This window comes from Cyprinodon tularosa, unplaced genomic scaffold (assembly GCF_016077235.1).
Source record: "Cyprinodon tularosa strain WSP-4 unplaced genomic scaffold, ASM1607723v1 ctg276, whole genome shotgun sequence".
In the NCBI taxonomy this organism is placed as follows: Eukaryota; Metazoa; Chordata; class Actinopteri; order Cyprinodontiformes; family Cyprinodontidae; genus Cyprinodon; species Cyprinodon tularosa.
In genome coordinates, this window is record NW_024038981.1 from 259,015 (window position 1) to 286,706 (window position 27,692).

The following is a 27,692-nucleotide window of genomic DNA, read 5'->3' on the forward strand; positions in this document are numbered from 1 at the left end:
CTGCTTTTCCATAATAACGGCAAAAACTTGTAGCTTTAAGGCATCTGATGGATTTTGGTTAGTGAAGCATCTAAATTTTGCATCGTGTTGCAGGTACGCTTAGCCTGAGAACACTTTCCCAGTAATGAGGTACAATGATAGCAGTATCATTAATTTTTTTTTTTAGGAAGGACTAATGCACTTGACAAAACAGATAATATACTGTGTTAAGAATATTAAACCAACATCTCGGGGTAACAGCAGTTAGAACCTGGGCCCAAATGGGTCCCTTAAATAAAAAATGACCCCTAATTTATCGGCTTATTCATCACTAAGAGGCTTAAGAAGAAAGTCACAATTCTATAATAGCCGCCACAAAGTACTGGTCTCAGCCTTATAGACAATAGTAAGGAAAGTTATATAGGTATAAACAAGGGAGACTACAAACCCAGTTGTCTGAAGAAATGGGCCAAAGTGGCAGTAATCGTGAAGTAGCTTTTATAGGGATTTTATTTTACGGGGAAATAACATATTTTTAAAGATGGAATCAGATATAAGTCCCGGGTTTGAACTCTGGATTTTGCATTTTCTCCCTGTTCATTTGTGGGTTCTCTCCAGATACTCTTCCATCCAAACTTCTGTCCTTCATTTTTGACGTGTCCAACATACGGGGCTAAATTGTATCCCGTTTCTTCAAAGTCCTGCTAATGGCATCATTGTTACATTCATGTATTTTAAAACATCAAGAACCAAGGAGTTGGGACTAGATTTTTCATCACGTCCTTAAAAAACACTTCAGGTGGCGTTCCTTATCCGTGTCTCTCACACAATCAACCTTGCTATATCTGCAGAATTTGGACTTATACTTCCATTGCCAACAGTTCTTCCAGTAAGTCAACTTATATACCGAAAAATATCTTTGCAGAACCTCACAAAAATACCATGATCATAAGAGTCTGGGTCAAAGCAGTAGAAAGTAAGAAACTGTTTTGTTTTTCCCTGCCTCCACACACCTGACTTTAATAAATAAGTGATCAACCAGCCCCTGCAGCTCTTGATTGCTGCTAAGAAGTTTATGCAGTTATTTGATTCAGATGTTCTGGAGAAGAGACAATAAAACATGCAAGAATTTGGGTGGTGAGGACCAGGGTTGAGAGATCTTGAACCACCAGCAATTTTTCTTTTTGTCCAGAACATTGACTGAGGTGTGGTTGGCTCTTCTAGCAATGTAGAGGCAACGAGTCATGGATTGGCTAAGCTTTAGAGTAGAAAATCTGTGACGAAAACCAAGATGTGACCTAAAATCCTGTGATTTGTGAAAACCCAGTCACCATCAAGAAGAAGGTTCTTAGCCTTTCATGTGTTTGAGCTTCATTATATGCAGGGTTTTTGTTTTTTAAATTGACAATTTTTTCCCCCTTAAAAATGAAACCTCCATCAAAACTAGCACACTGTCCTTCATTTTGTAAAAGTGTAATCTTAAGCAGATCATAGCTGAGTAAAATTTCTATATAAAATTTAGAAAAATGCTTTAAAACACAAACCAGACTTCATTTGGACTAAACAAATCAGACTCAACTAAATATTTAACACCATAGCAGTGGTATGTCGCTGTCAAAAACATTCAAATGGAGATAATGCCACAATCCTTCAGTAAATGCATATATTTTAGCTTGTAGTTTTGTCATCTTACCACTAGATGGAGCACTACCTTATTAGATAACATGATAGTCCAGTAAGGTTTCATATAAGGACTTAAATGAGGTACTGAGTATCATATGAGGATAAAATAAACATTCTAGGTAGTATACTTCGTAGGGTCTATAGGTGATTCATTCCTTGGTGTTGATAAGCAATACTTAGGATAACTCTGTTCCAGCATTTCACTCTTGAATCAAAGAGTCTTCCCATTTCTGTCCAGAGAATGTTGAACAGGAAAGTTCATGAAAATGTTCAATGCTGACTGAACATCATAAACTCTCTGCGTTAAATCAGTTGTGTTGATTTCAAGTCTCATCAGGCTGCTGCCCTACTTTAGTTGGACAGGAAGTCTATGGAAGCCTGGACAGACCTGTTAGACATGATGTCAACTGCGGTGACTTTGATCTCCGTATCTCCAAACTGCATGGTAGCTCTGATCTCCCTCCTTTCTGGCCCAGCCACTACTGCTCCTGCTCCTCCCACCGCTCCAGGTGGTGCCGACGGTTCCGGTAAGTCTAAGGTTATTGTCCCACACTTCCTGACGCCCGGATCAGAGATATAGGTGATATCATCTTTTGAGCTGCAGTAGATGTTAATGATGATCTTTCGCTGGCCCACCCTAGCAGGTGTGTAGCTTCGTCGAACGACCTCCCCTAGAGCCACTGACTGGTCTACGGAGACAAAGCGGTCAAAGATGTCCGTGCACCACTCGCGTCCATCCTTGATGAGAAGCTTTTCCCGAGGGTGTCGTCCTTCCACGAAGCGGTTGAGGACGCCCACTCCGTAGGTCACAGGGCACCGTCGCACTCGGACCTGCGACAGATTGAGCCATTACAACAAGAATCATAGCACTACTCCAACACTAACTTTTATTTTCCAGTCCTTTACCACAGTGGGATCTAGCCCAAAGAGAACGGCACCCTTCAGGATGGTTAGGCCAACATCATGGGGGATGATGATGCGACAGGTCCTTCCCAGTGCTCTTTGGACTGCTTTCTGTAACATTGGTGATTCTGCAAAACCACCAACCAGGAACAGGAAGCGGACACCACAGACCTCTGGCTTCCCCATCAACTCCTCTGCCAGAAGAGAAGAAACCCTGTCATTAAACCGTTGAAGAGTTTGACCTTCTGGTTACAACTTCTATGATGCAAAAATCCTGTTTTCTGTTCCCTACCATATTTGCATACTGTTACGCTAGCATCCTGTTAATGTACCACTGGAATGTGGCTGTTTCAAAATAGGACATTTCTTCATCTGCCAGTGTCAGAAACTGTACAATAGCTAAACTGACAGACTACCTTACAACTTAATTATTTATTTTGCCGATAATCCCTAAGGATAGGCCAATACAGATCTCATCATGGACAATTTTTGCTTCCCAACATGTTTTTTGTGTTGTATTTTTTTTCACAAACTAATTTGTACATAGACTGGATGTAGGGAATGTTTACTCCATATTGTCCATCCGTTTTTTCTTGGTGTCTTTCTCACCTATATGTTTGACTATCTTGCTGATGGTGGGCTGGAAGAGCTCATTCATTGCTTCCTGTGTCAGCCGTAGCATCCCCTGAGACGACCACTTCACAATGTTCATACTGACAGAAGGAATATAAAAAAAGATTCTTGTTGAACTTTGCAAACAAAAACCGGCAATAACATCAGACTACTTCTTGGTGCTCTTCAGCCTCACGCACTTGCTTCTCCTCAGAGCAGCCTCCACGCTCTGTCCTCTGTGTCTCTTGTAGAAGTCAATGAAGGAGAAGGGCAGAGATATATTCAGGGCGTTGGCTCTTCCTGGGGACGCCGTCCGTTTCCTCGCCTCAAAAGCAATCATGAGGTCCACCCAGGCTGCCGGTCGCTTGGCTTTGAAGCTGTGAATGAAGTCCTCACCGAAGATCTGGCACAACATGGCTTCGAAGGCCAAGTCCACCCCGACTGCACCGTATGGACCCCCTGGAAGACACTTTGAAGTTTTAGAAACATGTCTATACTCTTTCTTGAGTCTGGTAGTGAAATAGTATACCTGAGGCTTTGTAGAGCTCTTTAAGGGTCCCCTGTGGCTGTTCAATCTGATGAACTGTCAGGTCAACTGTTCCTCCGCCACAGTCCGCAACAACGTACCTGTCACCTACAGAAAGTCAGCAGAATGTATTTTCTTGTAACAAATTTTTTTTTTTTTAAGATTTTGCCATTGAGCTGTCAAATCCTTTAATCGTTCTTTATTCTCACTTTATATGTTCTTACCATATCCTTGCTGGAATTTTTACCAATGTACTTTTCCTTGTCATAAACCATGGTTTTGTAACCTGCAGCAACAGAGCCATGAGTGGCTCTCTAACTTCTACAATGGCTCTTAACAGTGGCTTAAAATGATGTAAAGAAGCAACTAATGTAGTATGATAAATAACAGCCCCTGAAGCTTAAAACTTTTTAATATTTGACTAAATGTTTGGAACAGAAATATGTTAAGAGAACCAGAAATATATTTTTAGATCTACCTGACTGATCGTTAGCTACAACAGCGACAAGGAACCAGCGACGACAAGGAACCAGCGACGACAAGGAACCAGCAAAGAGTGACAGCAGAGGGAGAGTATATATGGCTGACTAAACAAAGGCAGGGCTAACGAGCCTACAAGGAGCAGGTGTGAGTGGAGAGCAGTCTAGGAAGCAGCTAGGGAAAAGGAGACCAACACAAGAGGGCAACAAATAAAAATCAAAGAACTCGTATATCCAGAAAAAACAAAACAAAATATGAATTAAACCAATAAAATTAGAAAACATGGAGCAAAGTAAAGCATAACAGAACCATAACCATGACAATCATTAGCTCAGTTTTTTTTGTTTTATTTTATTTCTAATATTATAATTTTTTACATCAAATAATATCTTATGGAAGAAAATCCATTCTTCAACTTTATGAAACGTTTTATGTTTTCCCTTTTTTGAAAGCTGAAGATAAAGATAAACTATTGGTTGTTTGAAATGGCAACAGGCTTCCTAAATCAGCTATTTGACAAAGAAATTAAAAGCTGTGTTTTATTACAGAGTTATAACATATATGCGGCTCTAAATGACTTTTATTCAGCCAAACATTGCGCAAAATGGCTCTTTGCATTTTAAAGAATGCAGGACCTTGTCTTAAAAAATACTTGCTGTTTCTCCAGTGGATTGGAAAGGTGTTTAACTTGTGGTGTAGGGGGTGTACTTGTGTGTCTCCACAAGCTTTGCTAACATCATGATTAACATTTTGCTTATTATTCGTTACAAAAACAAATTTTAACCCTGAGTCCTCTTCTGGTTTTTTTTACAGCGTTTTATATTTTCTTTATTTTCCTTATCATTTTGGGTGCTATTTGCAGGAGATATTTCTTAAAATCCCTTTTACATCTGCTATTGAGTGTTAAAAGAAAAAACCCTTTCATGAATTTAACCCTTTATATGTTTTCAATATATTTTTTTTTTACTAAATAAAGGTAATTATTGTTTTTTAGAACAAATAGTGAGTTTTTTGGACTTTGCTTAGGGGGAAACACTGAATTGTCAAAGATTAGCAGTAAAACATATTTATTTGTCGCATCAGTATTCCTGGTATCGTGTCAGAAACTTACACTCAACACCGTCATGGCCATACAAGTCTGATACGTTTCCATTAGGATCACATTTTTTTAATCCAAGACTCACCCAAGAATAAAACCATGGATTTTATAATGGTAGCTTCTCATTGTGTAGAAGAATAGTGATATTTATAATTTAAGGCTTTGTCTATGTGCAATTGAACTAAAAAAAATGTGTGTTTGTATTATAACGTGACAAACTTCAAGAATATTACTGTAAGGCACTATAAAATGTTTAAGATCACAGATAAATCCGAATGATTTGCTCCTGAAGATCTTCCTTTGAATGTTTTAAGAGGCCATGTGTGTTTTGTTGATTTATCTTAAGGTTTTAAACCAATAAACAACCTTCAGGCTTGAGTAATGGCTGTTTGTCTGATAGTGTTTATGATCTGCATGGAGATAAGGACTTCACACGGACAGAGTTCTTAGGTGTGAGGAACTGAGATAAATGATATGAATAGATCTGCAAAGAGGCGACAAATAAATGCAAGAGTTTAAGACAAAGGAAGCTTTCTCATATTCCCTTGTTGGATTTATAGAGTAGGGGCAAGAGAGTCCCACGGGTTGGGTCCATCCTGTGTGTGTTTGGACAAGAATGAGAGCAGAGAAGGTCAGTAGGGCCACGTGGCTCCTCTGACTGTTGTTATTGCACAAGAGAGAAAGAAACGAGTTGGGGGGCAACTTGATTTCTCCCCTGGAAGGGTTTTTTTCTAATCAACAATGCATTATTGATATTTAAATCTCACAATCAGGTCAATCGGTACATATTGTCGGAGAGGAGTAATAAACATTGCTTCATTTTCTGGGAGAAAAATAAGTAAAACACAATTTAACTGAAAGTAGCCCCTCCCCCTCAACACACATTAAGAACGTGGATGTCCCTGCACAACATAGGCAGCATGTTAAAGGTCAAAACCATCAGTATGTTCAAATAGAGGGGCCCGTCAGAGGCACTCACCGGTCTGTAGCTCGGACCACAGCTCCCCTGTTCCACTCTCCACCAAAAAGGTCCTGCTGTGTCTGGATCGTCTCAGCTGCTCCCTCGCTGCAACAAACAGGTCATCGATTTTAAAGGCTCGAGGTTAAAAGGTTGATTGTTTATTTAGGATATATGCATACTAAAAAGGTACATCACTTCCTTTTGAAGATTGTTTTCCTTGTAAGATTGGTTCTAATGTGTTCATTTTCTTTCATCAAGCTTTATGTAATAGTTTGCTGGAATTAGAGCCCATTCCTTGACAGAACAGCTGTAACTAAGTCATGTTTGCTTGGCCTCTGGTCTTCTAAGAGACTGAGAAGGTTGCTTTGTGACGGCCAAATAAACAAATGACTTCATCGCTTTAAAGTCCCCTTTTTTAACTGGTTTGGTGGAATGCGGTCCATTTAGTAGACCGGTTTGTGCCAAAGCGTTTGGGCTGTCTTCAAACTTTCCCATAACAATTATTATTGGTGATACAGTCTTATTCGTAAAGTGCACCATTCCCTCCTGCAGCAACGCAAACCCAAGACATGTTGCTACCACCCCTGTACATTACAGTTAGGAGGTGGTAGCTATGAATGTTTCCCTTTTTCTTTTTAGTGAAGCTGTTTATGAAAAAACACTTGGATAATAGTTTCTTTATTTCAAAGATCATACTTTAAAAATGTAAATTATTTGTCTCAATATCAATTTACAAATTGTAATTTATATTTTATGTTACTTTTGGAGTAATGGCTTCTTCCTCTTTGAGCAGCTCTTCCGTCTAATGTCATTAGAAAGACCAAATTAACTGTGGTAAATATTAATCTGTTTCTAGCTTTCACCAACCCCTTCACATGGTCCTCTGGTTTCGTTCTGGGCTTGATTCACATATCTCACATCAAAATTTCATCTTCTAGTATCTGAGAAATCTACGCAAGGAGGAGGCAGACTTGATCTATTTGGGTTTTTCCTCAAAGGGGAAATATGTATTTATATATTTATATGGGAAGCACTCTAAAAAGTTTCTCAGGGTCTTTGCAAGAAGATCAGACCAATGGCATGACGGATCGTCCACCAAACTAAACCAAAACTTTTTCACACATTTAAACACATTTTACTTCTGTAACATTTTGTCAGATTGTAATATGTTTAATTTTTCATTGTCTTTTATCTCCTATTCCTTTAAAATTAGTTGTAAATAATTAAACACTGCTGTTATTCTTAGAAATAATGTTGATGCACATGTAACGCCCTGGTGCACCTTGCACTTTGCTTTGTTTCACATCTTGGCCAGGACAACCTTGTGAAAGGGATAAAAAAAATAATGAATGGATCTTTCTTTTCTGGTAAAATAAAGGTAAAATAAATGAAAAATGGCGTTGATTCCCTAGAAACCCTAATAAGCTTAAAAACATAAATTTTAAACTAAAATTATGTTCCAGTAAAGGTACTTAATCTTTTAACTCAACTCAACTTTATAGATAAAGCTGCCACAAAATGCTGTACATTCAATCCAGTTCAAATTCAAAAATACCTAATTAATGTCAAAGGGAAAGTAAGTGTTGCAAGTAAAGTTAAAATTGTATAAAAAAACATAGAAATTTAAAGGAATAAAACAATTTAATAAAATTAATTTATTAAAACAAATAAAAACATGAAAAAAACTAAAACTAAAACACAAAAACAGATCTAATTTCATGCTGTGTAAAAAAAAACAAAGAATAAAAATAGTTTTGTTTTTAAAGGCATATTTAGAAAGGGGGGATTGATAAGGGGTAAACTGACTATGAAGATAAAAAATCTTTCAATCATAACTTTTTACCTTGGATTTTTTTTTGTCCAGTCAACAGATATTCTTCTGATTAAAGACTTTTGTTCCTAAAATCAAATTTGTTTTGAACTTTTTCCACATCCCTACAGAATTTGCCTTCACTCTTCAGTAGAGGATATATGTTTTGGTAAAAACACATATTCCTATATTCCTCTTTCTGAAGTCCAGACTGAGTAGCATTGCGTCATTTTGTCAAGACAAGCTCTACATCTCCATCATAGGAGTTTTTAGCCTATTTTTGGGGTTACTGAAGTGACCCTAATCAAAGCACCCCTAAAAAAGGGGTGAACATCCTCCATTATACCTTTAGTTGTTTTTTCTTTTAATTGTATGCGCTTTTTACAATAAAAGAAAAAGTGACATTGTGAAAACTATACAGTACTTGGTTATTTAACCCCTTCAATTCTGTTCTGGTTAATCAGAAATAATAATAAATAAAGAAAAAACAAATAAACAAGCCTGATGGAGCTCCTTCACAAAAATGTTGACCAACGCTTTGAGGATAACGCTACATTGTGGTGTTTCTGAAATGTTCAGTCAGATTTCTGCACCTATTGATGGTTTGTTGGTGAAATGTTCATCAGGTAGGTGCTCTAATGTGTCTGAGTCTGGTTTGTTTGGTTATATTTAAAGCCACAACTCACTATTAATATTTGAATTAACTGAATCATTAGTAAATCCTTATAAATTGAACTTGAACTAATTTTATGAATGTCAGTCTAAAGGTGGAGCAGAGGAGCAAGGTGTGCACAAAGTGAAAGTTCAGGAAAAACCAGGAAAGACAACAGACAGAATAGCAACAGTTGTTAAACTGGCAAAGAAAAACATTTCATTCAGTAGATTATTTTACAAATATCATGGAAGTAATGTTGGCACACAAAAGAGAAAACTAATTTCATGAAAACTGATTCAAAAGTTTCCATGAAAATAGTTGATTTACTGTAAAAGCTTGTTTTGCTTTTTGGGTTTTTGGCACAAGTCTCAGATGCATTAGTGAATGATTGAGTAAATATTAGCAAAACTCACTTAACAAGTTTCAAAAATATGTTAATAAAACAGTGAAATTAATCTTGTCTGGTCAGACAGCTCTCTGGGTGCTCAGCACCCCTAAACCTCAGGTCCTAGAATCGCTCCTTATCTCCATCTTAACATTTTGTTCCATCCATTAACAAGGTGCTTTTGTGGAGAAAACTCACATATCTGCAAGTTTAGTAGTAATAATAACATAAAGTTTGATGTCAGTCAGGTTGCTTGAAGCTTAAAGATCTTCAGGAGATCCAAACTCCTTATATGATCAGAATTACTTAAACAAGATCTGACCTGTGCATCATAATTGTAGAAGAATTTAAACAGAAGTTGCTGCATATTTTAAGGTGCACACAGATTTCGAAATTATGGCTCAAATGTGTTTGATTTTATGACCTCTTTAATCAAACAGCCTAACTTTATCGGCTTCATGGACACCTGGAAGTAGTCATCATCACCCTCCAGTGCCTCACTCAGCTTCTTTGGCTGTCAAACCTTTTTTTTTTCTTTGTGTAAACACACTTAGAGTAAAATCACTGAAGACGAAAGCAGCTCAGTCAAAAACATAAACACAGCCCACTTCAATCTACATGTAAAGCATAAACAAGTCACAAAGCCGGAGACCTCTTTACACATGTGCTTGAACCAAACCTAAAAATTTTGATCCAAGTAAAACAGCACCGGCGTGAGGTTTTGGAAACGGCCTTGCTCAGGTTTCAATTTCTTTGTTTGTTGCGGTGACTGGTGGGTCGACCAAGGGCCAACGAAAGCAAGAGCATGTTCAAACGTAGCTGGAGGAGGCGAGATGTGCCACTTTGATACATATACCCCCCTCCAAAATTAGTAAATACACATAAAAGAAATGGTATGGTGATTAGTTGTTAATTTTGAACCCTTGTTTTTGCAGTTTTTAATGATGATGGTATAATTCTGAATTTGTAAAATTCCTTTAACCCTTTAAAACCAATTGTATCATATTTGATATGATATGATATGATTTGACTTACACAATCAGACACATGTAATGAACAGAAAACCTATATAATATTCTACAAAAATGCCTAATGTATCAAAATTGATGCAAATAAATGATCAAATTTAACTTATACAAAATATATATATGTCACAGTCTTGGTTTTCCATTTGTTGTCCTCTGCTGCCCTCTTGTGTCCTCTATCCCTAGCTCTGTTTTCTGCTCTGCCCTCACCTGTTTTCAATCCTCTCGTTAGCCCTCTCTTTGTCTCTGTCCCCTTTAAAAGCCTCCCTCTTCAGTTCCTGTTTGCTGGATCCTTGTCTAATGTCTGTCTGCCTACCTCGTCTCTCCCTGGTTCCTAGAGTTTGGTTTTCTCCTGATGGTTCGTTTGTTATTTTTTGATGGATTTTTGATTCCTGCCTCAGTTCCTGTGAACCTCATTAAACCCACCTAAATTCACCTCTGCCTACTTGCCTCTGCATTTGGGTCCTCAAACCAACACCAAAACCTGACAATATATTCTTTTTTTCATTTTTCAGAGAGTTCAATGACAACTCTAAATACAAAAATTGAATTTTCTGTCAATTATTTCATGGTCCAGGCTTTAAGGGTTAAACTGGTTTATTCCCTTGGATGAACCTAGTTTGTGTGTTATAAATAGGGCCGGGCTCAAAGCTATAAGGAGGCTTCCCAGAAAGCTTAACATTAGCCGTCTAAAGCTAGATTCAGTGTAGGTTTTTGGGCTTGTTGTCTAATTGCTTGAAATGTTTCAGAACAACCCATTGGAAATACATGTTCAAGGTCAGTTCTCTGGATATTAAAGGTATAGAGGAGGATTTTCTTGAATTTTTGAAAAGACCCATCCTCTCCACTTAAAAGAAATGCTCATGCATCACCCTGTACCCGCTCCTGAGAGGGAACGCCTATTAAACGCATGTGAGAGCGTGCACGAGCCCATTTCTCCTCTTGAACGCTCTGTTTAGAAGTTCCTGTTTGCATCTCTCAAACAAGCTTACTTTCCAGAAGATTTGCAATTTTTCCACTATGTCAGACTCACCACTATTAAGTGAAAATGTGGACGAGCTTGTAGGACGGTTTTACGTAAACACATCAGCAGAATGATTGACAATTAGGAGGACCACTTATTTTGATGATCCACCTGGAAAAAGAACATCCTCCGTTATACCTTTAGGATGTGATGTGTATGTTAAACTTAAGCCTGTATATGTAATTGATTCAATCACACACATTCCTTCTTTTTTAAGCCCATCTTCCAAACATAGCAATTCAAATGCATCACAGAAAACTAGGAACAAGTTAGTAATACATGCTGATGATGAGGGTAAAAAAAAAGCAACCCTGTCCTGAAACAGTTTAAGTAATGCTAGGATTACAAAAATACAGGTTTTAGATTAGTTTATTTTTGGTGAGACTGAGGAGAAGCTTTGGCGTTCGAACTGACAGATTGGGAAAGCAAAGATTTATTTGAATAGCCCCCCTTGTGATAGTGTGTAGGGGTGCATTGTAAACAAAGTTGAATGAGGGCCGACACCGTCACGTAAGCTTCGATTTCATGTGCCTGTTTTTTGTTCAGCAGCGACAAGCAAGTCTGGAAACCATTTACATGAAACTGCAGAAGAGAAAATGTACATGGGGTTGTTTTTAACGACTCCCCCGTGCTAAATTTGGAGATGAAATGAGGTGGAAGGAATACTAAAGATAGCGGGAAAAAAAACAGTCGACGATGCCAAGTTTGTGTGTCTGTATTTGTGTGGGGTCGTTTTTCGTCCCCACACTTCTGGGAATGAAACCGACCTTGGAGAAAGAGAAAGTGAGAGATTGAAAGAAAATGCAAAGAAAGCAGGAGACGAGTGAAGGAGAGGGAGAGTGACAGGCAAGGAGGGGGTGAGATCATAGTCACGCTCCACCTTGTTCCAATTACAATATCCTGTGTTTAGAGTGTGTGAATGTTCTTTGTGTGCATCTCACTGGCTGCATATGTATAAGTGGGCCTTTGCAGGGGATTTGGACAGCATGTTCGCCCGCTGAATTATGCATTGCTGATTTCTTTCCCCCCTAAGTTTCAGATTGTACTTTTCAGTGCTAAAGGCTATTTTCCTGCTGCAGAAGTTGGGTTTTATGAGATATTTTGCAGCAGATATGCAACAAACCCATTTCAAATTTAAAGGTTGTCTTTTTTTTAATTAAGGCAATTCACAATGAGACTACAGAACAAAATGTTAGTTATGCCAATTTAATCAAAAGGCTGTGCAAGATCACTTAAATGTAAATACTATCAAAGTGCTGCCACAAAAAAAAAAAATGTTAAAGGCTTTTAAAAAGACTGAAGAACTGTAGTGATTTTAAGGAAAATGGGTTCATTGAAGCAAAAAGAAAGGGCATATAACTAAGTTTTTTATCCATCAGTTTGATGCTGTTTCCAAGCAACTATTTACTACATCTAAACACATTACGAGATTGGTATTGTGCTCAGACTTTCTTTGGCTTCAATTGGCAATATCTTCACTGATTTCCCTCTGATCTACCTCCACCAATGAGAGTAAGCTTTCATTGATGTGTTTGGTTCCTATGAGAACCCACAAATATACCGTTTTAAGAGTGTCCATTTAAAATATGTAACATAAAGACAGATCTAAATAATTCTGCTGTTTCTCTTTTTAGTTTTAAACAGCATCATTTTTTGTGAGAATGACACCAGAGATGAGTCCCATCTCATGCCACCACCCCAACAATTAAAGGCATTCCCACAGAAATACTGCTTATCATGTTCACTGCTTCCAAGCTTTAACAAAAACAAAAAACAAAAAATGCTATTAATTATATAGCAATATAAGAAAAATTGATTCTGTTGAATATCCCCATATTTCATTGGACAATATTGGTATTGATTGAAAGTACATAGTGCAGACATATAATTTATTGTCCTACTTTTGTATAACACTTAAAACTACATCCACTTGATGACGGTGTGTTGAGAAGAGCCTATTATTCATCTACTCTGCACCGTCCTCAACAGAGTAACGTTGAGATCAAAGTTGAGATATGTCATTTTTAAAATATGTCATCTTTGTTACTGTATCAGCAAATATCAGGATGAATTTTATTGTGATGCATGGGTTATGATATGCACTGTACGATCCAATTCTTGCCAGTTTCCATCCCTATTATTTAGATTTTTATATGATCTTAGAGAAAACTAAGAATCCTCCTTCATAATAAAACTGTACTTTAAGACATATTCACTCTTGGATAGTTTAATCCAAGTTTTGCCATTCAATATATTGTGTTAGAGTTGGATGCATTCATCCTGCCAGTCTTTTATGGGGACAAGTCCAGAGACTGTTTAAAGTGAGAAAAGTGTCACACCTATGCTGGAGCAGTTAACGTTCACTCAGAGATTATTGGACCAGATTGCCATGCACTTACACAGATTTCACAGAAGTATGGTTTCAAAAAAGAAGAATTTAAAGCACAAAAAAGGAAGTTCTTCCTGCAGCTTCTAGCTATTCCATGTAATACTTAACTAAGTAGTTCTTAGATTTGAGCTCTTAATTTGTTGTTCCTTGTTTTCTTTTCCTTAAATGTGTTGCCCTTACATCAGATCATCTCTTCTTTTAATACGGGAAGAAAAACACAAAAGGGTTCGGATTAACCAGCTGAGACCAGCATTTCTAAATGTGACAGAGTACAGATCCAGGGTCCAGGATTAGATTCAACCAGACTTTAGTGGGAAAGCCTCAACTTAAAAAACATAAATGCCTTATATGTCCTCTCAAAAACAGTATAAAGGTTTTAACAATCTTTGTTCAATGAACAAATCAGATATGCTCTAGGCATCTAATGACATAGAAGAAACTAGATTCCAAGTCTAACTGTCTTGAAACCAGTAATTGTTGGGTAATAGCTTTTCATCCTTCAAATCCTAAAGAAACTGAGAGAGAAGCTGCAAAACTTGGAGTCGAGCCAGAAAATAAGTCAAAGGTGTTTTTGAATTGAAAAGAAAAACACAAATTTCCACCCATTTTGTAAGGAGGATAATTTAGTTATGACATTTAGAGTTGCACCCCCCCACCCCCACCCCTCCACCTATCTATCTCTAAAAATCAAATGAGGAGGTAACTGGGGAGACTCAATCACAATGAGTCACCGGGTCCAGATGGTGTTGGCTCGAGTCGTGCAGGCCTGTCCAGAGCAGCTCATGTGAGATGCTTCTCCCTGCAATCTGCTGGTTTTCCCCAGGAAACTTTTGACCAATCGGACAGCAGGATCTGATATATTTCTCTGTAAAGGGCCTTGAGATGACATGCGTTGGGAATTGGTAATGTATAATTGAATTGAATTGAAAAAATAAATAAATGAATACAACACCTCTTTCAACCTTAGCTTGACCCAGAAGGTGGGGTTCTGGATGCAGTATTAACATCATAGGAGAGTGGAAGAGTATTAATACTTTGGTGTTTACACCAACAATAAATTTAACTGGAGACACAGCTGTGAAACTGTCTACAAGAAGGGACAGAGCAGACTGTACTTTCTAAGGAATCTTAGGTCCTTTAGGGTTTGCAGCAATATGCTACATATCTTCTATAAGTCTGTTGTGGAGAGTGTATCTGAGAGTTAATCTGCTGGGGTAACAGTATCAGAGCAAATGACTTATAAAAGCTCAACAAGCTGATAAAGCAGGGCGGCTCTATTCTAGGAACTCCTCTAGGACCTCTGGAGATTATTTCACAAAGATAATACCTCACAAAGTAAAGAACTTTATGGAAAACAGTGAGCATCTTCATAGGACTTTTAAACACCATCATGTTGTCTTCAGTCAAAGATTTCTCCAGATCGGGTGTCAAAGTGGTTCCAAGAAAGGGCCGTGGGGCTGCAGGTTTTCTTTCCAACCAAGCAATAGCACACCAAACTCCAGTCATCATGTTCAGATTGGACTCACTTGATGAGATGACTGGAGTCTGGTGTGCTATTGCTTGGTTGGAAAAGAAAACCTGCAAGCGCACGGCCCTTTCTGGTACCACTTTGACACTCGTGCTATAGAAGATCCTTCCTGCCTTGAGCTATCAAATTTCTACAACAACTCGTTTGAAAAAGACTGGCTTGTAAAAATGACTTACCGTTGACTCAGACAGATTTATTTTGTATACACAAGTGTAAACAAAAATAAATTGACAATTTCATTTTTTAAAGTGCAGATGACTGACTGCAATATTTTATTTCCCTTTAGGATTGATAAAATGTTTATAAATTGAATTTAAATTGAATTTTTGAAAAAAGAAAAAAAAAGGAATATCCAAAAAGTAAAATGGCAAAGTCCAGATGTAAATCCAATAGAGAATCTACAACAACAAATTCAAATTTCAGGTTTACGGACATTCACGACCAAATTAACTCAAATTCAGTCAGACTGAATGGAAAGCAGTATCAGTCAAATGAAGCCCAAAGATATAGTGCATGTCCAAAGCTTTAAGAGATGTATCTGTGGCGGACTTGCAGCTGCACAATGAAAAATGAAACTACGTTGTACCTACTCAACATATTGTCATTATCAGTTCGTATGAAATCGTACGAAAAGTTTTGCACACTATTTCGTACGTTTTGGACGTTTTTCCTCAAAAAACCACATCAGTGCGCATGCGCTGGCAGACAGGAAAAAAAAGCAGATCCCTGACAGACGTAAAACTGGGAAAAACAGTGCAATCATCACTTATTCATGTCTCTAACTACGTTGCTTGCTGTTTTATATCTTAGGTGTAGGGTCAGGGTTAGGGCTAATTGGAATTTATATTCGATATTCGTGAATGGTGCGTCACATGCGCTTGCGCATACGACGAAAAAAACGTCCAAAACGTACGAAATTACGGTGAATAACTTTTCGTACGATTTCATACGAACTCATAATGAGAATACACTGACCTACTCATGGTACCTACAAATGCACAGCAACATGCAAAAACGTAGACTTTCCTTCCACTGCCTAATTATGAGCTACCGAACTATTCAAAATCCCAATAAACTACATTAAGGCTGGAGCTTTGAAGGTGAAAAGACTATTGCAAAGCTGTCAGTATTAATCATCAAAAGATTACATTATTGAAAAAAGTAAAGATGTATAGAAGAAAGCCAAGCTCATAATCAGTGTTTTATGTTTTAAAGGATGAAGGGGAGAACTTCTCAGTCCGAGATGAGGAACATTTCCTCTTCCTGGGAATTCCATCTGTTTAAAAGCGACTTCTTCTCCCCTTTCCCTCTGCAAATGAATCCATTTCTGCTTCTCTGCTGGCTCTACATTAAACACATGCCCTCTTCAAAGTGGTGTGTCTGTACACATCCCTCCCCCAAAAATACACACATTCTACACACAAGCATGTAAAGTCAATTGAGGCAGAGAACATGAGCCGTATCCGAGGCCACATTTTTATCCCCAGCTCTTTGTTTCACTAAAAAACACAGAGTCTTTGCTTTGAAACCCCACAACCTCTGTGTGAATCAGAACAGCAGCCTTTCCAGGAACAGTGTGGCTTTATGCTTTTGCTGATAAAGAAGACTTCTCAGTGACGTCCATTTACCTTGTCTGAAGCTGGAGTCGAAGGGCCGGGTTCCGTCCAGTTCCAGGCCGTTGGTAATTGGCTGCATGCTCAGGTCGATCACCTGGTGGAGCCGAAGTTTCCGACAGTAGATGGAGGCGGCCTCGGGCTCCAGGGCGATGAGGAGCTGCTCAGGACATTCAGGAGACACCAGCCCAGCCTGGAGAACACACAAACAACGTGTAACGACAGCAGTGAGAGAAATTCAGAGCATGCAGAGATAAAGTAGGTTTACATTATATCCCACCTTGTCATGTGTTTACTTGAGGAATCTAAAACACAATGTATTTAATCGAAGAAGACTTGAAAACAGAAGATAGAATGGTAGGAGAATAAGAAGTAAGCATTGGGGCATTTTTCATGTGTTACAAATACTCTGATCGGCCCTGCTCTTTATAGAATGTGTCACAGTCGACGCTGCCTGTTTAGGAAACTGAGTCTGGAGCACAGGGGGTGCACTTGAAGACTTTTTTTTATATCTTAATTACCACCAAGGGCAGAGGTTAAATCTGCTTATCAGGAAGGCCAGCTCTGTCCTAGGATGCCCAAACAACCCTGTGCAGATGGAGGGAGACAAACGGACACTTGGAAAAAAAAACAAAACGTAATGTTAAAAAACAATGTGTTTCAGAAGTGGAAATTTCCTCCAATGAAAGACTACTGTGCCTTGGGTCCACTAAGGAGTGTTATCACAGATCTTTCCTACTAGCAGCTGTTTATAATCACCACAGCACCCAACAAACTCAATAGGCTGTTTATACATCTGCAATTGATTGCAGTGTTTTCAGTTTTTCTTGTAAACAGTCTGTTGTTAATTTTTATACACAATTGTTAAATGAACAGTTTCAACATTTTCCCAATACATCCAAGTTTACATATGCGAATTTCATTTGATCAGAGTTTGGAGTTTTTAATGCTCAATTTTTTGACCTGTTTTAAAATTTTGTTGTAAGTGCTTATAACTGTACACTATATTTTTTCTGTTGTAAACTTTACGCTTGCCCCTAAAACTACCTTAATTTCCCCACTGTGGAACAAAAAGGTGAATTATTATTCTATTCTATTCTATTCTATTCTATTCTATTCTATTCTATTCTATTACTTAAAAGAAATGATTAAAAAAGACAAAAAATGTGGTAAGTGGTATGAATATCCAAGCAAAACATCCATCCATAAATACATCTGTCTGCCCATTGCCCACTTATCCTTGCTTGGTCACTGGTGGACATCTTTTCTCTGGTGGTCATTGGGGAAGAGATGAAGTGCAAACTGGAGAGGTTTCCACTCCATCAGATCACAACACAACAAAGATATGCTATGCACTTAGACACATTATACCTAAAGGTCATTTAGAGAGATCTGTTAATGTTATATTTTTGGACTAAACTTTACTCTGTACCAAAGAACTCTAGAGGTAAATGTGACTCTGTATGACACTTGAGACTTTTGTAAAAAAATGGGTCATAAAAAAGGTAAATATCTCAAAGAGCAGATAAGCTGATACAGAAAAACGCTCCTTCAAAATATTGCTGCTAGAGGAAGTTCTAAAATCTACTAAATGATAGAGTGTTCATTGTTTTCTTTTGCCTCTATCTTGCTAGCCTAAATGTCATCATTCTTTATGATAAAATGTTAACAAAACCACACTCTATATGTCACACTGACCTTTGGACAGAAAAGAGACATTTCAGAGGTCAACAGAAATAAGAAAAGAAATCTACAGAGACATCCACACTGATGGCACTTCAACACAGATTTAAAGATGAAATTACTCTAACCTAACCAAAAGTAATGATGATCCATTAGGAGGAGGGAATTCAATCATAAGGAGATTTATATAAGCACTAAATGTGATGTTATGGGGTATAGGGTTAAGTAGGCTATAACAATAAGTTTGTGTCTGTGCAGGGCGGGGGTCTGCTCTCTACTTCCTGTGTTTGTACGCCGGTCTCCCTTATTGTTCGCTCCTAATGACATCACCAGCAGGAAGCGCACACGCCCCGACAGACCTCAACCAGGAGCCAGCACTAACCATGTGTGGGAGAGTGTGTGCGTGTTTTAGACTTTTTATTGACTCACCTGAGACAGTTAGAGGCTAGTGACTCAGAATAATACCAGATTTGGTCTGTTTGTGGAGGTCAGACAAAGAGGTCACAGATTCTAACAGGAAAATGTCTTGATTTTAATGCACCATTAGATACAGACTTGCATGCCATTTTTTTCTTGATGCATTCCTGTGCATGCATGCTCACTTCCTACAAGTCAGTCAAACACGTACACAATAAGTAGGGGCGTGTGTATTCTCATGACATACAAACACAGACAAAGCCAAATGCATGCTGTAATCTGTGTGTGTAAAGGATCCATGATGGGAAAGTTAATCTGTCTATATCCCAGGGTTTCTTTCCATCTGCTCGTTTTTCTTCCTCGTCTGTTTATCTCCCGCACACAAGCTGGGTTTCTTAAAAGGCTAATTAACGGGAAAAATTTCAAGAAAAAACATAAAATAAAAGATATTTTACTCTTAATCTTAATAAAGAAAAAGTAATCCAAGGATTCCAACTGTTCATTTTTAATTAGTTCTGAGGAATGCCATGGAGGAGAACCTTCCTACGCAGAAGCAATATTATCTTTTAATCTGGGGAGGACTTTGGGTTGACATGATGCAAATGTCCTACCAGGTACGCAGCTTCTCTCATAAACTGCTTGGCCGGTTGTCTCCACACAGCTGGGACGGTGATCACCCATCTGATTTCCTCTCCCTCCAGCACCGAAGATGACTGGTCCTTTACCTCCTGAAAAAAGAACTCAGATTCACCACTGAGGACCAGTCGTCTTTCCATCTGTAAACAAACTGACAGACCAAGGCCTTACCTTCAGAGCGTGCTCTCTGAAAAAGCGGAGAGCATGTGCAAACACCTCAATAGCTCTAACTTTTCGACCGTTAACAGCCTCCAGCTCCGTCTCCATTGTGAGGTCCTGTAAGATATGATGGATTGAGTTGGAGAAACCAAAATCTGATAATGATCATTTTAAACTGTAAAAACAGGAAGGTTATTTCTACATTTTCAATAAACCACTACCTTTGCAAAGTCAAAGTCATACAAATGTCTTTTTAACTTCTAAAAGATTTTGTCATGATCTTGGCACTGATGACCGGCTTAATTACTAACTCCATTCACCTGTCTAACTCTGCCCCATTTCTCATCACTGCTCATCAGATCAATCTGCTCCTGCCTCTATTTATGGTGCTTGCATCCACTCATCAGGACCAGATTATTCTTGCTCTCTCTAGCCAATAGTGAGAGTGTTTTTAGAGTTCCTTGGTGTTTCTGATTTCCTGATATTGACCTGTTCTGCCTCTCACCCACTGAGCCTGTCTGTCCCCATCTGAACAGTTTGCCTGAACTGTCTTTGAACTCATGGATTTCTAAGCCTGTTTATTCCTTTTCTGATCTGTTTGCCGGACCTGGCTTCAGGCTCTTGCATGTTCCCTCAGGCTGCAGCATCTGGGACACTATGAGTGGCACCCGCCGCATCTTGTTGGCAGCCCACCTGCTGGATCCTACCTTGTTCTCTGGCTATGGACTTAAATTGTAGACCAGGTTAGTGACTCGAGTTTATCTTCCTTCATTAGATTTACATGGTCACTAACCTGTGTTTCTTTCTGCAGAGTTTCCAGTGATAGACGCTGTTACTCTGATCCACTGGTTTGAAATAAACGCCTTTTGAATAATCCAACTTTCTGTTCTACCTCAAATAATGGGTCCTCCGGTTCTGAATTGTGATAGACTTTGGTTCAAATTGATTTAAAGTACCAAAGACAAAATGCTTCGGACACAAATTAGTTGGACCCCTTCTTTTTTTATTATTTTTTATTTTACAATAGCACCAAAAACTGCCTCTAAATTTTTTTATTATTCTTTAATATTTGCTATAAAAATCAACCACAATGAAGAGAAACACACAAAAAAAAAAAAACAATAATCACCTTCAAAATAGCTCAAGATCAAGTTATATGAATATTTCCATGAGTTCCACAAGGTTATGTCTTAGTGCTCATAGTTTTGTTTTTATTATGTATTTTAATAATCTGGGCCATAATCAAAGTGCAACAATGCTCACTGATTTATTTCCATTCAAGATCAGTTTTATTTTTATTTTTGGTGCCTGCAGTCCTCTTTTGAAAACTTTCAGTCTCAACCATCACAACTTATATCACCATTGAATCTAAGTGAGACTAAGGTCCCGTTACGTAGGGCACTCTGAACTCTCTCTACCACTCTGTGTGTGATTAGTTTTTTAACATCCTATAATTATATTGGCATCACCATAGATGATAATCTCCCATATTGAAAATTATGGAAAAAAATAAATAAAATTAGGGCATTTTTGTTTGAAACAGAAATTGTTTTACAGATACAATGCCAGGTAAACAACTTGTTTCTGCCACTTTGATGAGTATTTCAGACTATGGAGGTATTGTTTTTTAAGTTATTAAGTATTTTACACCTATAGGACGCTGTCTTGCTCTGATTTATTAGAAACACCAAAAGCCTCTCTCACTGTTGCACATTTTACTTCTTAGCTAAACGGTGCTCTCTATACATTGGTACAAATGTATTTTCACTTTTGTTCCACCATAACTGTCATCTTATATCTGACATGTAAAGCATTACCACAATTTTTTCCCCCCAAATTTATTACATTTAGTCTGTCGAATCAGACCTACTGCTATATCTTAGCTTTATTGATTTATCACATGCAGTGTTCAATTAGTGCGTACTGAGCAGGACACAGCAGCATTCTCTTTCTCTGATCCGCCTCGAACATTTTTCAGCAGCGTTTCAAAATTTTAATAAAAGGATTAGTAGATTTGTCTGGAGGAACTTGTGTTTGTTTTTGAAACCCCTGCTGGCGTTGTACGGTTTTAACCTTCAAAAGTACATACCGTTCCTGTTTTTTATGTTATTCCTTTTAATGTATTTAATAGCTTTGCTTTATAAATGAGACAGTGAGTCTGAAGAAATTTTCCTATAAATAAAGGATTATTAATGAAGTAATTGATTCTACCAGCTCTTCCAAGAGGGTAAATACCCAGAAAGAGTTACAACAGAAGCCTGTTTATGGCTATAAAAAGTGTTTTGTTGAGGGACCACCTGCAGAGAAACACTCAATCAAGTGTCTTTTGGGATCTATGTTTATATTTTAGTCTGAGAGTTGATTTGATAAAAGGAATCCACATAAATGCTGACTTTTGCATCCAACGGTTACCTAACATCCACCTTCATAATGGGTGTTTGTAAACTTCTGACCAGAACTGTGGGAGCGACTTACACTTGTGCTGTGGATCTTCATCTTGAATTTATCAAAGTAAAGCCAGTGCTGGGCCTCCTCTGGATCCAGGTCATGGTAGAAATCTCGTGCTGCAAACCCAAAACTGTGGAACCGCAAATCAGGAGTGAGCAGCAAACAAGTTGGGCTCTTCTGATTGGCCACTCCGGGGTCACCGCCCTCCCAACGTCTGCACAGAGCAGAGCAAAATTGTCATTTAGAGTTAAAAGGAAGGGAGAATTATAAATAAGGGAGAGTTTAAGCAGATTGTTACTTCATCATGTGTATGGCTTCAGAGTCCTGCGTGAAGCTGAAAGCATAGCCGCTGGAGGTCGTCCCAAAGTCTATGGCGACGACAACAGAGAATGGGCAAGCCATCCGGGGTCTGATTTCCACCCTCTGCCAGACAGAGAAACAGCAAGTGTTTGGTCTTTATGCAAACATTTGCTGACACACACGTATAAAAGATTCTGTTCTTTATTTTGGATACTGATGGCCTAGTGTCTTATTTTATGTTTTTACTCCTTATTAATCCAATATATACAGTCACATGGGTTGTACTTTATTTTGGGGCATCAGAGTAAAGCTGACAGAATAGACATATAAATTTAAACTTGTTAATTTTTTTTATTACATCGTATCTATGTTTTAATGTCCTAATAATTTTACCTGTACTTTACTGTAAGGTACTTGTCTGAGAAAGGTGCTATATAAATGAAATGTAATTTCTTTCCTTGCTTATAAACAGCAACAAAAACAACAATAGCACAGTTCTCTTCAGATAAACATTTTTGCTACCTTTTGTTAGTCTATCACATAAACCCCTAAACAAAAAGTAAATTAATTCAGGGCTCTGCATGCTTTGACAAAGCATTCTGCAGTATTTAGCTATTCCTGTCAGTGAACAAAAACACATGCACTGGTTCTCACCCTTTAGCTCTTGCAAGATATTATCATATTGAATGAATGAAGTTAAGTATAGTGCATCAAACGAAAACTTTTAGGATGCGAAGAGGGAGCGGTGGGAGTGGTTAGGGCATAGAGCTCGGAATCCTCAGGTTCTGAGTTCGAGCCCCACTCCCACAGACTCTGGGTCTCTGAGCAAGACCTTTAACCCCACACTGCTTCCCACACACTGCATGATGGCAGTGAACTGCTCCCCTAGGGGATTTTTTAAATGCAGAGGTAAATTTCTCCAATGTAAGATCAACAGATTTCAACTATTACTATTATTAATGCATCAGTGTAAGCAATCACTTTTAGATATCATCTATCCGAGTGTAAGACTTTTTTTTTTTTGTTTAGTAATAAATAGATACAACCACAGACATAGAGAGACTTTATTTCCTCAGAATGTATAAAATAGAATAGAAAATTATTGCAAAATAATAATTAAAAAAAGGGTTTATTACGCCTAAAATTTACTAAATGATACGTCATTAAAAAGAAGAAAATAAAAAAAAGCCGTCTCTACACCAAACTGTAGTGTACGTACTTTATTGTACATTCCACTTTTTCTATTGAAATGTACAATACCTAGCTGGACATTGATAACATAAAACAATGAAAGCAACAAAAACCGCTTGGTTATACTCTGAACTGAAGTAGTTTTCACGTTTCTTTTTTAATTCTTTGCTGTAAACTCTGAGTGAAAGTCTTACGATGACCCACTAATAACTGGTGGAGGCTCTATATAAAGACAAGAGAGCAGAGAGCGGAAAGGGTGTGTAGTAGAGCTGTGGTCAGAGGCTGTTTGCGCAGTTACCGGTGAGGGAGAGGGTGTGAGAGGTGTGATGCTGCATTCATTCCTGGATGTGGCTGGTGAAGATGGGGTGGATACATTCCCACCTGCAAATTAATTGGAAACCGAAGAAATAACAGCAATATCTGCAAGTTTTCTACGATGACAGAAACAGAATCATCACAACTTGGAAAAATAAATAATGGTTAGAAACCGATTTGGCCTGGAGTTCTTTGAAATTGGTTCTGGAGGATTGAAGTGAACAAGAATGACTGGAATGTCACTGGAATCCCAAGAAAGTAAAATACCCCAGTGGGAGTGTTTAGCACTACAGACCGTGGAGAAGAAGTGAATCATTTCAACCAGGACAACTTAGAAAAAGATGTGCTTGCACTGTCTTACCATGTATCTGCAGATAGGTATCCAGCTGCACCTCCTCAGACATTTTTACTGGAGCCAGGTTCTGCAGAACATTTTATCAATGTTAAAACAGTGCTAAAATGAACCCGACAATGTGGATCCAGTGGGATTTTTCTTTATAATATACTCATGAAAGCGATATTAATGTACAGAAGAGGGAAATTAATGAGATATGTTGAAAGCATTGTGGATGCTGTAAAACCAGCTTCATTTAACAACTGTCAAAAAACCTTTGCTCCTACAGAAAAATATCAAAAGGCTGTATATGTGTTATTTCAATACCATTCATGTAATTTACATTTTAATGCACACTGATGGTGGCAAGCTACATTGTAACTATGGAAACCCTGTGGCTCACTGAAGGCTGTGTACCGAACCCTCTGACCACCATCAGCAGACAATGTAGGTGAACTGTTTTGCTCAAAGACACTAGGACTGAGATGGATGGAGCCTGGGTTCAAACCGCCAACGCTTAAGTTGCAGGAAGAACTCTCCTGCTTCCTACACCACTGTCTCCTCCGACCAATTGGCACATTAGAGAATTGTTGCTGATTTCAATGTATACAAAGGAGGATGGATGGATGGATGGATGGATGGATGGATGGATGGATGGATGGATGGATGGATGGATGGACAGGAGCTGGTATTTTAGAACCTATATATATTGAAATATTTATTTTTATTGATTCAGATCTGAAATCAAGACTTTACATTTAACATTAATTTTTATATATTCTTCTTCAAAATTTACATTTATGGGAACCATGTGTGTTTTATAGTCTCTGTGGGTTCAAGTTTACGTTCTGAGGCAGGAAAAGAGATTAAACCAATCTGTTCAAAAGGAAAAAAAAGCAAACTAAATTGTCTTCTGTGTAAATAATGAGGACCATGGTTTGACATTGTTTTTCCTCATCCAAAAACATAAAACATCTGTCTGCCTGTATTTGAGTTTCTACCCTAAAACATTTGCATGACCCAAGTGTGCATCATGCGTTTTCATTCCCCAGCTTTGGTCTTTGTCCTCCTAATAATAAAACCCCAAAAAGGATAATACTGCACATAACTTTGTGCTATACTATTCATAACAGAGCTCTAGTAGTGTGACATATTTTAAATACTCCTTAGTCATCTATCATATATATTATGCATAAAAACAACAGAAAAAATTATACTTTTAATGTATGACCAAAAGTGCAAAAAGGTGTTTGCTTTTATTTTAAGTCGACTTACCCCTTCAAGTCCTCCTTACTTTTTTTTCTGTTGCTTGTTTCGTTGGACAGAAAAAAGTATTCCCAGCTTTTAAGATTCTGCAAACCGATCTGCCTCCAGAGAGAGAAAGATGGATGACAGAAGGACTGGGGATGGGAAACTGGAGCTGGATAGGATAGGATGCTTTTCTGGAAATCCCTTGTTAAAAAAGTAAGACTTCCCCAATGTTTTGCACGTAGAATTCCCAAAACTTGGTTTAAAAATGTGGAGAAAAGGAGAAAGCTACAAGAAAAAGCTTCTAATAATCTTTTGATTTGTTTTTGTTTTTTCCTCCCAGTGGGATTCTAATTTGAGTTTGCAGCTCTGGCTCTTTGCAGCCAAGCGCTCCGTCTCACTGCTTTGCAAATGAATTTGAGAGGAAAAAGTGGTGACACACACACATTAACCAGTCACAGGAGTGGGAGGGCTATGGGAGCACATAAGGGGGGGCGATACTGGGGGATTTACCTCACTGGGATACAGCAGAGCGAAAGACAGAGGGTGGAGTGATTTCGAGGCTGGCTCTGTACCCTGATTGAGTCATGTTGCCCTCTCTCTTTTCTTTTATTCCTTGTTTTATTATTATTCAGGTCTTCGTATTTCCTGCTTTAATTTTTCCATTCTTAGTCTGACCTCTCTCTTTATTCGCTTTTTCCACATGTATCTTCTCCTCTATTCTTCCTTGATGTAGCTCTCCTTGTAAGTGTGTTGGACAAAGGCTGGAAGCAGCCAGGTGTGTTTAGTCAAACTTTAGGTGAATTTAACACACCTCCATCTATTTCACTGACACCTGGACAGAATAATCTTTGATAATAGAGGGGGAGGGAAAGTCTAGATGAAATGGTTTAAAAAACTCGAAAGTACTTCGTTTAATTTGATTGCTGTATCACTGGCGGTTAGCTGATCTGCGGCAGCAGTGGCTAAGGTGTCTGAGGCAGGTAACTCTGAAGGGAGGGAACACAGGTTAGTAACCACAAAAGTCTGACGGAGGAAAAATCTGAACAGGTGAGTCACTAACCTGGTTATATAGTTCACTCTGGCATGGAGAACGAGGTCGATACCAGCCGGTCAGCTGACAGGATGCAGAGAGTTCTAGACACCAAAGCCTTGAAGAACACAGAACTGACAGGAGATAAGATCCGAACAGACTAATGAGGGCAGGATAATCCCGAGGGCGAAGTCAAGAGGCAGAACCAGGTTCAGTCCCCAACAGAATCCGGAGACAGGTCAGGCAAACAGATCAGAACAGGGACAGGCAGGCTCAAAGGTCAGAATACAGAAGTGGGTCAGGATCAGGAAAAACAGAACACTATTAGAAACATTGGAAAACTCTCAACACCAAAGGCTCAGAATAATCTGGCATTGATGACTGGGACCAAGCAGTTTAAATAGAAGCAGGAGCTGGTGGATCAGATGAGCAGTGATTAGAAACAGGGCAGAGTTACATAGGTGATTGAAATGAGTAATTCAGCTAGCCATCAGCGTCAAGATAATGAACATTTCTTACTAAAAATGCACTTCTATCCCGCGGTTCAGATTAGATTTTAGATTTCATAAGACTAAGGCCATAGAAATAATCTTTGCAAACCTTCACCAGGATCAATCTTTCTGTCTATGTTGATCTTTTAACTCTACCCTACATCAAAGTCGATGGACATTTACCTTGTAAAGAGTTTATATCAACATTTTCCTAAAGAAAAGCCATTTTATCTGTCAAACGTTGTTTTTAGCTTTTATAAAACATGCACATTTTCCCCCTTGTTGGAGATTTTCATTGTGCATATGTGGTATTTTTTTTTTAGATCTGGAGGGATCCGATTTCCCCCTGCTCAAGATGTGATTAAAAGCATACATTGTGCTATTGCACACTGTGTCACACAAAGACAGTAGAACTAACTCAGCTCCTCCATTGGTAAAGGGAAACTAGATTTCTTCACTATGTGGAAGAAAATGCCCCAGGTACACAGACACATATATATAATATACATATGTATAGATATATAGACACATACACACAAACGTCCACATACACTCTGCTTCCTCCTTCTGTCAGATTTCCAAATCGAATTAGAGTGTATCTTTGTGTCTGTGGGTCTGGAAACCATTACATGGCACCTCTCCCCCTGTTGACTGAAAAACCAAGGGGCCCCAACGCAAAACCTGCCACCACGTCATTCGCTCTCTTCTTTTCTTCTGTGTTGCTACCTCTTTTGTATTTGGAATACAGCACCATGCAAAAGAAAA

General features: G+C 38.4%; 1 protein-coding gene across 1 annotated transcript; it reads right to left on the reverse strand.

The window, feature by feature from the left end:
* Positions 1-1,436: 1,436 nt before the first annotated feature.
* On the reverse strand, positions 1,437-25,823 carry hspa12b (heat shock protein 12B). The gene is made up of 14 exons (XM_038290126.1): positions 25,431-25,823; positions 24,186-24,243; positions 23,805-23,890; positions 22,314-22,438; positions 22,043-22,229; positions 19,580-19,684; positions 19,384-19,500; positions 16,688-16,865; positions 6,262-6,348; positions 3,707-3,811; positions 3,378-3,636; positions 3,175-3,278; positions 2,569-2,759; positions 1,437-2,493 (listed from the first exon to the last, which is right to left on the reverse strand). The coding sequence occupies exons 2-14, from the start codon at positions 24,223-24,225 to the stop codon at positions 2,014-2,016; spliced, it is 2,064 nt and encodes a 687-aa protein (XP_038146054.1). The 5' UTR covers positions 24,226-24,243; positions 25,431-25,823; the 3' UTR covers positions 1,437-2,013.
* Between the last annotated feature and the right edge of the window lie 1,869 nt (positions 25,824-27,692).